The following is a 16,332-nucleotide window of genomic DNA, read 5'->3' on the forward strand; positions in this document are numbered from 1 at the left end:
TGTGTGTGTGTGTGTGTGTGCGTGTGCGTGTGCGTGTGCGTGTGCGTGTGCGTGTGCGTGTGCGTGTGTGTGTGTGTGTGTGTGTGTGTGTGTGTGTGTGTGTGTGTGTGTGTGTGTGTGTGTGTGTGTGTGTGTGTGTGTGGTCATGATTATGTTTTTGAGATATAAGACAAAAAGTCACTATTACCCTTAAAGACCCATTATGGTTTAGTTTAAAAATTATATTTTTTATGATATTAATCATCATGGTCTGATTATGACCAAATCCTTTAAACTTCATGAAAAAGTTTATGACTGTGTGAAATAATAAAGCAGCACACTACTCAGATTGCAGTCTATATCAGCTGGTTATTTTACACCTGTAGCATGGCAGTGCATCAGAGAAACAGAGCTCTATAGTTGCGGCTGACATTCCCATACAGTGAAAGGATCTATTTTAGAGCATGAAATCGCTGTAAAAGCAGTCACAGCTAAGACTTCAACAATGAGCTCATCTTGTCCTCCGGGACCCTCTTTGGCATGTTCTGCTGTGGGACAATACTGAATGGACAGCAAAACATGAATTGCAAGCCCTACACTCGCTGCTCCAAATGTAACAAATCCCTGACATTACCTCAGAGACTACGGAGGGATGACATTCCTCATGGACACGAAAGGGTCAAACCTAAGACTGTCAATCTTACAGGGACGCACTTGAAGTGAAAGGATACATCCTCACACGCCACAGATAATTAACAGTCTGTCAGCAGTGAGAGCAGTGCCTCTACCACTCTGTCAAAGATTCAAAAATAAAAACCCACAAAAAACGAATTTCCCTTCTTTTTCTCTTACGAGTTTAATAAAAACAAAACTTTGCCATTTTACTGTATTTTTCGGCCCAAGCCTACTCACCCTATCTGTCTGTTGGTGGATGGAGCCTGAGTGATGACGGAGCTGGACTGAGGGGAGGGAAGGGCCTGCTGGATCACGATGCTGGTGTCATGGTTGCCCATCCGCGAGTGGGACTGCTGGTGCTGGCCTGACTGACCGTGCAGCGAGATGGTCTGCAGCGAGGGAAGGGGAGAGAAAAGCAAGCAGAAAGTAAGGAAACTGTCAAATGTTTCCCAGCTGAGGGAACGTTTTACTTTCAGCACAACTCAAACACTTCATCTGTTTGGATCGGTAATGAGGAACTTTGTAGGCTCTCATTCCCAGGCTGTTGCTGCATTGAGGAAACATTAAGCGTCTAATGAAGACCATGCTTCCTTATTGTTTTTTAGCCCAGCAGGACCGTTTGTTTGTTTGTTTGTTTTACCTGTTTACCATCTCACATATAGTACATCCCAAAATAATAATAAATGTGCTTTATTCAACAAAATATCTCTGAGCTCAACGCACATACAGTATCTTGGCATAAAACAAACATCAAGTTGAAGTAATTTGCATTGAGTTAAATGAGAAACAGCCACAGAGAATGATCAAATACAAAAAGGAAGATACAGGCAAAACTTTTCATTTCTGTACAATTGCATTGTCAGTCGCTTTGGATAAAAGAGTCAGCTAAATTACATGTTATATACGTGTCTGAATGAAGGAAAGGTAAAAACAAAGTTTATCAACTACATTTCTCACTCTTTACAGACACATGACTATTGGTCAAATTAATATATGACTATTAATATTCATAAAGGCCGATTGCTGTTTTCTTCAAGTTTTAAGCTCCCGCTCTGTTTATTGTGATATGCACTTTTAGAGAGTCTTGCTCCGACTCGCCTCCTGCTGATTCAGCAGAGCCTCCCATCATAAACCACACAGGCTGGGGAGGCGAGACAAGGCTGACCTGAGCACAGACGAGCTCCAGAGCCAAACCACCCAGCTGACAGCTTAGCTACAGCCTGCTCTGCACATCTCTCCAGACATTAGATAAGCAGTCTGTCTTGTGGTGATTTGACTAGTACCTATGTTTCAGGTGAAGCTGCCTCAGGGTGGATCTATAATGCACAAATGACCACGTCTTTGGTCGAATGTGAAAATGTATAAACGTTGTCTCAGGGGTCTGCGCATATGTCTGGGAGGAAATAGGACTCTCTTGATGAGAGAGCACTGGAGAGCTGTTTGAAGTTACAGGTGGAGAACCTGATCTTCTTTCTCCTCGTCTGTAGTTGGTGACAAATCTCCAGCTGCTTACCCTGTCTGTCACTGTCAACAAGACTGGTGGGGATCAGTGAGTGCAACAGGTAAAAACAAAAATGACGTTGAAATATAGGAAGTGTATAAATATCTCATCCATCAGTTTGATGGGCTGTCTTCTGAGTGGTTAAACATCACTAATGGTGTACCACAAGGTTCAGTTTTAGGTCCGCTATTATTCTCTATCTATATTAATAGTTTAGGTGAAAATGTCGAAGGAGCAACCTTACATTTTTATGCGGACGATACAGTTATGTACTGTGCAGGTCCCTTGATTAACGAGGCTGTTGTTAAATTACAGGCTGTTTTTAACATTATTCAGGCTCAGCTCGCTGAGCTTAAGCTTCTTTTAAATGTGGATAAAACCAAGGTAATGCTCTTTTCTAAAGCTAAAGCTAAAAATACACCGGAGACTGCTTTGGATATTGTAACTACGGAAGGAATACAACTTGAAGTGGTTACCTGTTACAAATACCTTGGTATCTGGCTTGATGATTGTCTCACTTTTAAATTTCATGTAAATAACCTGCTTAAAAAGCTGAGGGTTAGACTAGGTTTCTTTTTCAGAAACAAGTCCTGTTTCCCGCTTGAGGCCAGGAAAAGGCTAGTCACTGTGACCTTTTTACCTGTGCTGGACTATGGTGATTTGATGTATATGAATGCACCTGCCCATTACCTGAGCAAGTTAGATGCTTCGTATCACAGTGCACTGAGATTTTTGACAAATTGTAAAGCACTTACGCATCACTGTACCCTGTATACCAAGGCGGTTTTGCCATCACTTACTGTACGGAGGCTCAGTCACTGGTACTTTTTCATTTACAAAGCCATGTTGGATAAACTACCGTCTTATATCTGCTCCCTGATCTCTCTGCGAATTGAAAGTACTTATTGCCTGAGATCGCATGCTGTGGTTTCATTAAATGTGCCAAGTGCTAGGACTGTCTTAGGGAAGAAAGCGTTTAGATGTGCATCTCCACTAACATGGAACAGTCTGCAAAAAGAATGGAAAATTACCAAGCTAGTACCACTACATGTTTTTCAAGCTCGGTTGGATGCTACAAAATCAGATGCTGTTGGTACCTGTACATGTGGTTAAATATGTAAATTGTAATCCCTGTACATTTTACTGTATGATGTCCTTTTTTTGTTCTGTTGTTTATGTTTTTATTTCTTCTTGTGGAACCTACTGCTGCAGGTCTCCCTTGAAAAAGAGATCATTGATCTCAATGGGATTTTACCTGGATAAATAAAGGTTTTGAATTGAATTGAATTGAAATCTGCGGTCATCAGCTTTTTGAACAAGCTAGCATAGTGTAGTTACATCTATACAAATCTATTAAAAAATGGTGTGCATCAGCTCATAGTGTGTGGGCTGCCGTTGGTGACATGAATGATGATGGCAGCAGAGAACAGTTTATAACCACCTGACCTAACCCCTGTGGGTGGCTGTGGGTTCACCTTGTTTTTTTTCCAGCCTGAGGCTTTTTTTTCACAGTACCTGTTTACTGTCCTCTTCTTCCTGTGCCTTGCAAAACTCCTGCTCAATGGAGCAGTCCAGCTCACTGAACAATCCCACCTCCTCACAGTTCTTCAAGAAGCGTGTTGGCGTGGGCGTCTGGTCTGGAAATCAAAGACAAGGTTTTTTAAGTTTTACCTTCAAATCAACAACTGTTTATAGTGTTTGTCAGGCTGCACATACAACATGATCGTGGACAGCAAAACACTACAGCTTATGGAGTAAATGTCAGCTTTAAGCTACATTTCATCTGCAACCCGTTGGCAGATCACCATTGCAACAAAAACAAAAAGGACAAAGCAGCAGCATTCCAAAAGGACACATGATACAATAATATACAACACTAAATTACACGCTATGTTAGCAAGACATACTGTATATGTTAGATTTGTTATAATGAGGGCATCACATTTGTTTGTTTTTCTATAGTTTTGTATGTGTTTTTTGCTAAATGTGTTGAAAAAAGTACAATCAGGAGACGGGGGTTGAAGCGTGGGAGTGTCTTAAGCTAAATTCTGTTTATTTTTGTTATTTTGGGGTCATATGGACCACAGTTTGACTACAAACTCAATGCAGATCTATATTGATACAAAAGTATAATAATAGTGTATTGTTGTTACGTATTGCAATGATTTTAAGAAAGAAAAAAACTCCATTCTGTTAGCGAGTGAGAGATACTGTGCTTGACAGCCCCATTCCAGCTGATGAAGTACAGATCCCACCTACTGAGTGGGGGTCTCATTTGTTGAGCTCGGTCAAGCTGTGGTATTCAACTTGACGTTGTGGGGGGTGCACAGGGATCAGGTTTCAGACAGTTGAAGGTGATTTTAGGATCAGGCTTGTTTCAAAGGCTAAAAGCATACTTCATGGTCTGTTTATCCATTCTGGCTAGACTGAGGATTGACTCAAACCTTCATCATGACCTGTTTACCCAAAATACAGTTCTACTACAAATATACTTCTTCCATTTCGAACAGCTCAAGCTTTATAAATAAAAAAGAGAGTCAGATACATTTTTTGTTGAGTCAATGGGGCAGGGGGTTAACTTTGGGTCGACAGTTATAGTACTCACATTTTAAGCGGAGACCGTTTAGTCACCAGCTTAGAGCAATGTGTTGCTGAGCTAAAATAACATACCATTTATTTTATTCTGAGTTTAAGGTCTCTAAAAGAGAAATGGTCAGAGCTGTAATTCAGACAACAAGCGATAAGAACACCCGGCCTAGAAAATCTGATCCTGCTGTCCACTGAGCGTAAATAATAGAGAAGACACAATCACGGTGGCGTGGCTTTCATCTAGTGTGACCTGGCTGTTTCTAAGAACGGAGATCTATACTTATGGATCGGCCTTGGTTGACACTTGTATATATGTAATACACAATCTGTGTTTCTTTGAACAGTAGATGAATGCGCCGATCAGCATGTCACCTTTGTTGAAGTTATACACAACAATAACCTTAAAACAAATGTTAACCAACTTCCCCTACAGTGGGATCAAGACTAATTATTTATCTAATATATCATATTCCAATTACTTGTATTACCCTCCTTGCACTATTTATATTCTATTTTATTTGTACTTACTTGCACTATTTGAACTATTTGATCTGTTTTATTGTGTTGCACTGTTGGAGGACACACATGACAATAAAAGCCTTGAATCTTGAATCTAATGATGATGGAAAAAGTTAATCCCACTTTAGCTTTACACGCTTATTTCTCCAGACACACGTCATCACCTCCTGAAGTGTGCGTCAAGTGGTATGCCCTGAACAAAGCTAAAGGTAACGTGTGTCCTATGATTTACATTACTGTAAACAACTGGTATAGACACGCCATGAAGTTTTCTGATGATAGACAAGTGTGTCTGACTGGGAGCATGAGTCACTGAGGCACACACCTGCAAAGGAGCTGCATGTTTCCTCTAAACCCTGCTGAGGTAGCGTGTGCGTTTGAATTGATGTAGCCGTAACTCACCTGATAACATGTTGTCGTTCTTTATGGAGGGGAACTTAAGTGTCATCTCATGTTTGTGTCTATGTATCATCAGATGGTCCTCCGTGGGGAACCGCTGTAGATTTAAAAAAGATTGTAGAAAGACAACATTTCACATTTCAACTGTGCAAACTTCAAATAGCACTTGGCAATATGGAGAAAATTATAAATCAGGATAATGTTGAACAAATACCTCTCTGTCAATATTGCAAAACTATTGTGCAATTGACTATTGGTGCATTCACATAATATTTAGACAATGAGATTTTGACAGAAACGTATTAGTAGTGTGGATAAAATGATTATGTGGGGAAAGATAGATAGTAGCACAGCAAGTGTCTGGCAGTTGTAGAAAAGGAAAACCACTTTTGCCATATTATGATACAAAATATGTCTCATATCACATCAATATAATATCAACTTTAAAGAGCATTTGTTTTTAAAGGGTATTTTTACACCTGAAGGGTTATTTACACTTTGTGTTTGCCTCAGTTCAATGCTATTTTGTTTCTCCTCTTTGCGTGAGGCAGTAACCCACTCCTCAGTGTTTTCCTCTTCATATTACACACACACACACACACACACACACACACACACACACACACACACACACACACACACACACACACACACACACACACACACACACACACACACACACACACACACACACACACACACACACACACACACACAGGGTGTTGTGGTTCTCCCCACACACTCACCTGAGAACAACCAGGAGCGTTGCACACGTACGGCCTTTCCTGGTCTGAATTCATCACTCTGCCCACCTTCTCATAAAACTACAAAAAAACAGACAATAGGAGAAAGCAAAGCGAAACATTTAATGACTTGAATTTCCCCTGCGAGCATCAAGGGGGGAAATGTACACTCATTGTTTCACGCTAATAATGGAACAAAAAATACACTGGATTCAATAAGAAAGCAATCAGCCTAACATACGTAAATAATTTGTTTATTTTCTTAAATTGAAAATCCAAAAATCCCAAAAATGAAATGATAGACCAAGTGTGAAATTAGCAAACACCAACACCATGTAGAAATCACAGTTTCAGCTAAGTGTGTTCAAATGTTTATTTTCACCACAAAGTGACAGAATCTAGCCTAACACATTGCGCTGGTCTGACAGCTACAACTACTCGTTTACTTTCCACCTACTGACAAATCTGTGCTCTATAAGCATTTGCTCAATACACCACAGCCACAGCCACGCATCATGTCAGATGTGCAATGGATTCGGTAACAATTTGAGCTACTTTAATAATTTAGAGTGAAAAAGAGGACCCACTTTCCCAGAAAGGAGGAGTGCCTCGTACGTATCTGTGCTCCGTTCAAAAAATACAAAATGATACCAGAGTCACATAAAAATTAAAGGCCAACAAATTCTTTAATATCGTGTCACAGTTAAACTAAAAATACTTAATCATATACAGCTTCAAAGATATATGAAAACAGCTCTATATTTATGACAGGATGAAAGAGAGAAAAGACCAGAAAAAAAACAAGTGCATTTTATAAGCTTCTCAAGATCAAACCAAGAGCACAACAAATGATAAAGTCTTTAAAGGCCTCCATGTGCACTCTAATCATTGAATGTATGTGATGCCCCACTCACATTAGAATATTTAAACCAATAACATTTCCAACAACTTCAGAATTGACCCAGCAAATAGTCTAGAAAGAAATCTAGAAATATTATTCTACTATTATATTTATAAAAAGCATACATTTATTAAAAAAGGTAACCAATATACAGTAACTGGTAAAGGAACCTAATCATTTTTTAATACGGACTGCATTGTGTTTGGAGTAAACATTAAACATCGATGCAAGTTTAGGTGAATTATTTACATAAGGAAAATCGTAATATAAAACTCCTTAACATTAACGTATTTAAATATTTTTGGAGGCTTTATCCCTTTACCTTTACTTCAATATCATGTTTGATGACTGCTGGCTACTGTGGCTATGTTATGTATTTATTTGTTCAAAGTCTTATCGTTCAGCACGATGCAGTGTACTACAATTATTCTCATCGCTGTCAAACACAAACAACCTCTGAGAGGTCAATACATGCCAGGACTACAGATGTTAGGCACTTACTGACAGATGTTTTTACAGATGTTTAGTGATGACAAGTATTAAGGTAGTCTTTAATAATCACAAGCCACAGGGGAGCATATTTATCTTCAAGCCAGTGCGTTTATCATTAGCAAGAAGTTTCTTAATTCTGAACATGCAGGTCGTTTGGTTTCCAAACTGGGAATAGACATTCAAACTCTGCACAAAAAGATCCATGTGAGGAGTGACCAAAGCCGCACCGAGACAAGTGAACGTCCAGGGTGTCTGGAGAAGCACATTGTACTCTAAAGAGGGTATACAGTCTTGAATTATGAAAGCATGTAGGTGGACAAAAACATCTATGACTATGACACCAAAAAAGTGAAGCAAATTGAAGACGTTTGCGGATAACGAATTGACGGCCCACAATGCATCGTCTCTTTTTTCTGCTGTTTCCTTTTTTCTCAGTCTCCCTCATGTTACACTGATCTAATCCCCTCCCAACAAACGTTTCAAATATGTCTGTTAGGGCAGTCATTTTAACATCCTTATAAGGTTTTTCATCATGTATGTTTTTGATAACAAACTAGTTGCAGTACCCTACAGCTCAATTGTTTATCACACACATGCAACACATAGTTTATTCTCCTCTATCAATTCACAAAAACGCATCCGAAATCCAAGTCAGGGCCAAGCATCACGTGTCAAGCATGAATACCTTCATACACTATATACATGTGTGTCTTTTTCACGGGTACAGACTATTTCCTCAAGCATAGTCAAAACACTAAAATATTGTGTTATGCTAAGCAGTGCTGTTTTCCTAACAAGCTGTACTTCATGAGCGAGCCTGCAGAACAGGGTCTGGACAGGGTCTCTCTGTCAGAGAGCAATGAGCCCTGCTCTCTCTTTCTGTCACCAGTTCACTACTGCAGGGCCCCTGAAAACTCACCTGGTTTCCTTTGACACAACAAACATGACTAACACTGCTGATCCTAACTCTGAACTTAAGCTGGACCGAGGATGGAAGTACGAATGAAGAACAACTGCTTCAAAAAGCCGATGGACACGTCAAAGATGTTCTCTACACTTTAGGTCACATTTGTATTTGAAATACAGTTACATCGAACTTTCAGATGTTTGTGAAACTCTGGTTGCCGCTGTCATTTTCCGGCTTTTTCCTGTACGACTTAAATCTAAAACTCTACAATGAATCGCAAATAAAACTGACGTCACCAGAAAGCATTAATAACAAAAAAGGAAACAAAGTATCAATTACGATGAAAACACATGCAAAGGTTTAACTTGTACCTTTCTGTTTCTAAAAGGGGACTTGGTCATTTTATAACTTTCAGGAAATTTGAACCATATGACGCATAAAACTCTTAAACATGAATTCTGTGAATGCCTGTGTGAATTATCCAATAGCTTTCACACTTAAAATGATCAGTACTCAACGCCCCTTTCCTTGGAAGAGGCACTTGGCTCTCATTTGATATAGATGTTTTAGTTTAGCAGAGGAAATTTGGTTACACTTTACATTAACTATATCCTGATGTGTGCGAGAGGAAGGATTAGGGCCTGGCGTTTGATTTCAAGAGAAGCTGGGGAGGAATTCTCCAGGTATGCCGCTTATTAGAATTTAAACAATATGGTGAGGAAAAGAGGGGTTGGGGTGCAAAGGCATATGGGGTTAAAGCAAGCACAAACATGCACAGCAATTCAAATCTCCAGCTCCCCATAGCCTGGGCCTTTGACAGCACAAGTTCAAGGTAGGATCACGGCAAACCCTGAGGCAGGGAACTTGGCCTCCTTAGACAATGTCTGCCCTGAACTCCTGCTCTTAGAGTGAATGCATGCCAAAAAAGACTGATGTGATGTAGACCTAAATACCTATCAATTACTGGTCTGTTTCACAACATGTAAACTCGTAACAAATGCAAAGAAACCCCTCAGTGCACAGTGTTCGCTCACGCTATTTCTCATTCTACCATCACTAGAATAAAGGAAAAAAGTCCCCGAATGAAATGATTTGAAGGTGTACGAGTCAACCTTATAATAAATGAGCAAGAGTTTTTCAAAAGTGAGACGTATGTGACAAAAACTCTTGACGGTTGTTGTGATTTTTGTCATCCGACCTATTTCTACATTAGTATAATCCTCACCACAGGAATGTTTCACCTTGAGCACAAGCAGCACCCATCAACAAATAAAGGTCACATTTCATTACTGCAATGAGCCGCTGCACTGCAATCAAGCTAAGCATTGTGTAAAATATGTGAAGAATTAGATCTGCATCAAGGTTACCAAATAACCAAAGATATGGTTACTGTCACTGACTAGAGTCCTTGCTGTTTTTGATGTATTTATGTAATTATTCAGAGTTGTATGTTTAACGTTCTTACTTGACTTTTCACTTCAGCAGAATATTACTAAAATATTCTTATACAAATAAAAATATATGTTATAGGCTATTATTTTCACTAAGGTCAAATGTTTTGATTCTATAACGTTTTTGTATTCCCTTTTGCAACAAAGAATTGGAAAAGGTGAAAAACCATATCTTCCAAACTTTTCCTCAAATGGTTGCTTACATAAAAACTTTAATTTAAATTATAGAAGTCAACGAGCATAACATTATGTGCATGTTTTTAAAAGCATTTTAAGGAGACAAAAAAAACTCTATTTTAGTCCAAATGAAATGAAATTATCCGAATTATTATTAACATCATCCTGAAACGTATCAGCTGCTATTTACACAGCCAATTAAAAGGGGACACAATAAATCCGGCATCCGTCACATTAATCTAAAACAGCGTGTATGAGAAAAAAGTGGTTATTGATAGTGTTGTCACATAAACATAATGACAGCGGAGAGTAATCAAATGATTAAAACATCTTTCTTTCTCCCCCAAGCCGTACAAAGCGCGCCTCGTCAGCACAACCTTCCTGAAAGTAACCCTCAACATCTCAGCGGTTAATCAAATATCGACTGGCCTGCAGAATGACGTAATGTTGGTCACATTGCTGTTTAAGACAAACAATTGAACGTACATTTCACGGGACCAGGAGCATTACTATATTTCTTTTTAACCGCATGACAGCAATCATTTTCCGGACGATCACTGATGAGCTGCAGCGCGTTCAGTCCGGGACCGACACCGGCTCTGCGTATCCCGAGATGGGACCGCAAGGCAGTGATGCAGGGAACCAGCTTTAGTGCTATGGAGCTAATAGAACATCTATAAGACGAGCCAAATTGCTGTGAAATGCAATGAAACCATCCGTTGCAATGACATTCGCTTGTTTTCAGTCGGACAAATTCCTGCAGACTGGTCCCCGCTGCTATACCTGCCAGCGAGCAGCAGCAGCAGCAGCGGCACTTGACTCCGCGTTCAACTTCCACAACAGTCAACAGATAGGCCGACGCACGGACAGCCAAGTGAGATGACAATGCACCTACTCTCACAAAACCTACATGATCTATTCCCTCTTACACTTGCAAGCATTCATGAATTGAGAAACAATTAGAACAAAAATAAAATTAGAGCAGGGCTGCTGAAGCGAAGAACAAAACAAGCTGTTGCATGGGGAAACAATTAGAAAAAGTAACAAGAAACGTTTTTAACAAACACAACAAACCTGCAGGGGCGCGTGCACGGTCCTCTGCATGCTGGTGTGAGGCTTTCAACTTACCAAACAAGTGTAGAAAAATGTGAAGCAGTCTCTGAGAAGAAACCACGTTGGACTGAGAAAAGATTACAATACGATCTATTTAGAGAAGCATAACGTCACCCCTGGGTGACGTCACGTGGGATTCCTGAACTTCTAAATCATTGCGTGTTCGCTTGGAGGCGGCGCGAGCGGGGCGGAGTTTAGCAGAATGCACACCCAGAGGCATGGACCGACAGTGCCGGAGCAGAGTGGGTGTGGCGCGAGGATGGAGCTCCAGTACTGACCAATTAGCCATGCAAATGAGATCTGGACTGCATTAACTGTTAACTCTGAACAGTCCCAGCAAAGTGAAATATGAAGATCACAAAACGTCATCATTTTAAATACAATACTGGCCTTACTATATAGTAAATACAAAAAAGTTAAGTCAAATAGCACACTGGAATCATTTAAATAGCAAATGATAGTCCTGCTAAGAGGCGAATAAAATGCACTTTGTGTTCTACACTACAAACAAACACTTTTCAAAGTACAGGTGTTACAGTTAACGACCTAAGCCCTCATGCACATACAACCCTGGAACTGAAGCTGCTAAATTAAATTCAGCCATCATTCATTTTTATTATTTACACCTGTGCTTTAACTACTGTGACATTTAAAAAGATCTAGTGTGAAAAGGCCTTATTGGATTAATTATATACAGAGAAAAAAAAGGATACAATACTTGCCTTTCAGTTAAACTCTAATATTATGTCAATGTGTGTAGGGACTTGTTTGCAATATGAAGCGATGGTGACTAACCACCTGTATGTCCAGGTGGCTGTCTGTAATGCACTGACAGTAATGGCTGGATTAACCTGCCATGGGGCCCGGAGGCAAAAATTAGCTGCTGGGCTACTATTAACTCCCTCCATCCCTCCTGCCCTCTGGGGAATGTGTATAGATGGATTACTACATGGTTTCCAATATGCTTTGTGATAATTTGATAAAAAACGAATTAATGTTTATGTATGCAACATGTCAACTCAAAAGTGATAGAAACAGATTGTTGGATAGAAAGGTCTTCAAACGGATTTTTGACACATGACCCACTTCAGACATGACTTGCCTAAAGAGAAAAATATATATATATTATTCAGTGAATCATCTCTATTAACTAACAAACTAATTTCGTTTTGTTTTTTATAATTAAAAAGAACATTTATCTCACAAATGGGTATCTTGCTGTCGTCATATGCATCATCAAGCTTCACTAGCAAATGCATTGAATGTGGGAAACCCATAGTAGTTCCACACTGCCTTTCCTTATATGTGCCTTAGCTACAGCACATTAAAAGAGATTTAAAGAGCTTTGGAGTACAAAGCGTTTGTGTTGGAGCTCTGTGTGACCTGCTGGTGCCAACTGGCTGTGATTTCTTGGGCCACAGACACCGGTAGTGAAGCCGTTCTCTGCTTCAGGGATTAATGACTCCTCACACTTTGAGAAATGTTTACCACTCGCCTGCGACCACTCCACTAGATGCACTAAGAGCTCTGTCACTGAAACAATAACGCAGTCTGAAAAGCCCTCATAACTCAGAGCCTCTCCGCCTCTGTCTTTTAACCAGAGCTTTAATCAACGTTTATGACATCCTTTTGTCTCTTTATTGCCAATATATTTCCCAACCAATCCAAACATTATGCTCCCAGAGGAGCAGACAATTAAGGTTGGAAAGAGCTGATACAGTTGAGGTCAGTGACCCACACTAAAGCAGATTTGATCTATATTATACTTAACCTTTTATTATTATGCCTTTGTGCAAGGTTTTTCAGTAAGATCACCTTGGGAGCATTAGCACCAGGGAGGATGCTTTGTTGCAGAAGGTGCAAAAGGTGAAGGAGGCTAAATAACAAAAGTGTCATACGGGTTTTCAATTTGTAAACAAAGTATAAAACATCTTGAGTAAATGTTGACTTTGTAAAACAATTGAAGATAGAGGGTGGATGTTCAATCAAATGGAATGTTACTGTAAACATTGTTTCCTGCGCTCCACACCTTAGACGACTGTGCCTGCAGGGATGGAAACGTTGGGCACTCAGTATAACTGCATACCATTCCATATTTCAACACCTCAGCAACACACGTACGGTGGCAGTCGTACATTTAGTTTTATCTCAACTTCAGGCAAACAACTCTACTTATCAAAAATGTAAAAGTGCATACATTGATCATGTTCAAATTATTCTCCATGCCACTTGCAAACTACAGTTAGATCTCCACACTGTCTGTTTTATAAAGGATTTTACATTTATAAGAAGTTCTGATGTATAATGTGTCAATAGACTCACATTGCATAACTATCACAATGTTATACTAAAGGATGCAGCAGATTTGTAGACTGTAATTGTTGATATGGTCAAATGTACTTATTGTAAGTCACTTTGGATAAAAGCGTCAGCTAAATGCAATGTAATGTAATGTAATGATATCATGAGGTTTTCTGAATTACTAGAAAATATGTTAAACTGTTGGTCAATGGTTAAAAATCACAAAATATTGATTAATGACTTAGACCTAACATTACTGCCAAAGTATGACATTGTTGACATTGTTTATCAAAGTCTTAATAAGAGAACTCTTGCTAAATTGTCGTACTCTGCAGTACGGTGATAGAAGCTAAAAGTGGCTTCAATACACAGCAAAACAGCCGTACCATAATGCAAAATCATGCAGAGTCGTGGTTATGTTGGAACTTATTCAACTTAATACTAGGGAACTATATGCATTTGTTAAAACATAAAACGTTTGTGTTACCCCCCATATAATATAATCTCCAGAAACAACGACCAAAGGTTTGAAAATGGTGCGGGACACACTCTGGTCCCGAGACGCCAAACATAAGCGTAGAGTTTCATGGTGGTAGAGCCTAATTCAACAAAACATATGTGCTGGGAGGTTCCCAGTAGATAACCCCAGTGATATTCCTGCACTCAAACACTCAACCCTGTTACATTTACATTAGGTGGCTGGTGAATGGTGCTGCCTGTTTGATGGCTCTTTAGATTTATAACATTGTAGGCTGATGTCCTCTGTGCTCAGCATTTGTGGGTAAGTGCATCACTCTTCCTTCTGACATCTGAATGTGGCTTCTGTATGTGTTCATACTGGATTATTAAAGTCATAGGTAAAAGCATTTATAAATGTTCTCTGGCTGGGTTTGAAAACTACCTTTCATTTACAAAGATGGGATTCTTATGATTTATAACACAACATAGCTGTTGGGTTTATTTGAAAAAACGTTCTGTTTAATTAATACCATTCATAAATAAACATGGTGTGGAGCTGGAAAAACTGTTCCTGCCATCTTTCAATACAATTTAATTATATATTATAAACTGTGCTATTTCAAATGAAATGACCTGTTGGACTACATCTCTGCTAGATGCTGATTTACAGAAGCCAGAGGAATTTGGGTGCCTCTCTCTACTGCCTCCTTACTATATGTGGGAGTGCATGTAACTATCTAACAGAGAACAAAATGACCGTGTTGGTTATCTCAAACTTGTTGTGTAGGTCACATAGGGCAACAGGGTTTAATCACTTACCAGCAGCTGTGATTTGTGACTTTTCCTGCATGTACTTTCAAATTGAGGATAAACAACCTATTCAGTAAATCTCTACTGAAGAAAGTCACAAACCCATATATTACTGTATCTATGTTTATGGCCTGAAACAAATTAAAGAGTAATGATTAGTTGCAGCTATGCTCGTCAAGAACAATCATCAATAAATAACTGAGGGTGGCAAATGCCAACATGTTAAACTATTGCTGTCAGCTTCCTTAAACGAGAGGCTGTGTGTGATGTAATGCCTCAGTGTTGTCAAGCAAAACTGCAAAAATATTTTCACCATCGCTTCCTCGCCTTGTCGGGTTGGGCTCAATGTAGACCCACTACACCATCAACAGAACAGAACTAAAAGTTACTGCACACCTAATAAATGCAGAAAAGGCACATCTATTTCACTTGTCATATATTCTTACGTCTTACGTGTACATTGTGCAGTCATCCGTCTTTGTCTTGCAACCAATTGCATCACTCCATCCCTTCCACTGAAAACAGAAAACAAAAGAAAAAACTTAAATTGATTCCATGCATCACACAATCCATTATAAATCAAAATCAGAAATTGTTCATTTGTTATAGGGGTGATAGCATCTTATACATCAAAATGTATAGTTTGCCTCTAAAATAATCAAAATGACCTTGCAGCACATGATGCATCAAGTGACCGTTATGGTATCAAACCTATGTATAAATAACATCGGACAGAAATTCTATTTGAAATGTATAATGTGTACTTTAACTTGTATTTAGCAACATGTAAATACAGAAAGAGCAAGCACAACTGATATTTATCTACTGAGCAACACTGCCACATTGTGGCCATGAGATGTTTTTCAGCTACGTGTTGCTCCAGTGTGTGATCAATGCCACTGTATATCTTCATGCTAATCTCTTAATTCTTTGATTTTGGGGCGCTTAGTGGCCACAAATCCAGATTTAGATGGGATTCAAATCAACACAAACACTTAAAGCAGAAAAGTTGATCCATTAATTTTGATATTACGCCCTGAGCGGAAAAACAATAATTTAACATTTTCAAAAACTGTACATTGTCATTAAATAACAATATTCTACATGTAATTCATAGTATTACTAACTAGCAGTATTTAGGTAGTGATTTTGGTATTGATTAATGAGTTAGTTTATTTGTTGACTATTGTAGGCTATTATTTTAGTCTTTGTAGTTGTTAAGCATCTTTTTGAAGTTTTGTCCAAGTTCATTTTGTGTCTTAACGGTCATGTTGTGTCTCTTTGTGGTCATTTTGCCCCCATTGTGTAGTATTGTT

The 16,332-nt window shown here is 39.1% G+C and overlaps 1 protein-coding gene across 2 annotated transcripts in view; it reads right to left on the reverse strand.

Moving 5' to 3' along the window:
• creb5b (cAMP responsive element binding protein 5b) overlaps positions 1-11,546 on the reverse strand; it is a 37,385-nt gene extending 25,839 nt beyond the window's left edge. Inside the window, exons 1-5 of one of the 2 annotated variants that reach the window (XM_034103034.2) lie at positions 11,462-11,546; positions 6,409-6,486; positions 5,666-5,759; positions 3,671-3,792; positions 892-1,043 (exon numbers count right to left, since the gene is read on the reverse strand). In XM_034103034.2, coding sequence (XP_033958925.1) covers positions 892-1,043; positions 3,671-3,792; positions 5,666-5,759; positions 6,409-6,462 — 422 coding nt within the window. In that variant the 5' untranslated portion in view covers positions 6,463-6,486; positions 11,462-11,546. Of the gene's footprint in view, positions 1-891; positions 1,044-3,670; positions 3,793-5,665; positions 5,760-6,408; positions 6,487-11,407 lie in introns of both variants that reach the window. The other variant, XM_034103032.2, reaches the window with a different exon arrangement.
• Positions 11,547-16,332: the final 4,786 nt, after the last annotated feature.

This window comes from Pseudochaenichthys georgianus, chromosome 16 (genome assembly GCF_902827115.2).
Source record: "Pseudochaenichthys georgianus chromosome 16, fPseGeo1.2, whole genome shotgun sequence".
NCBI lineage: Eukaryota > Metazoa > Chordata > Actinopteri > Perciformes > Channichthyidae > Pseudochaenichthys > Pseudochaenichthys georgianus.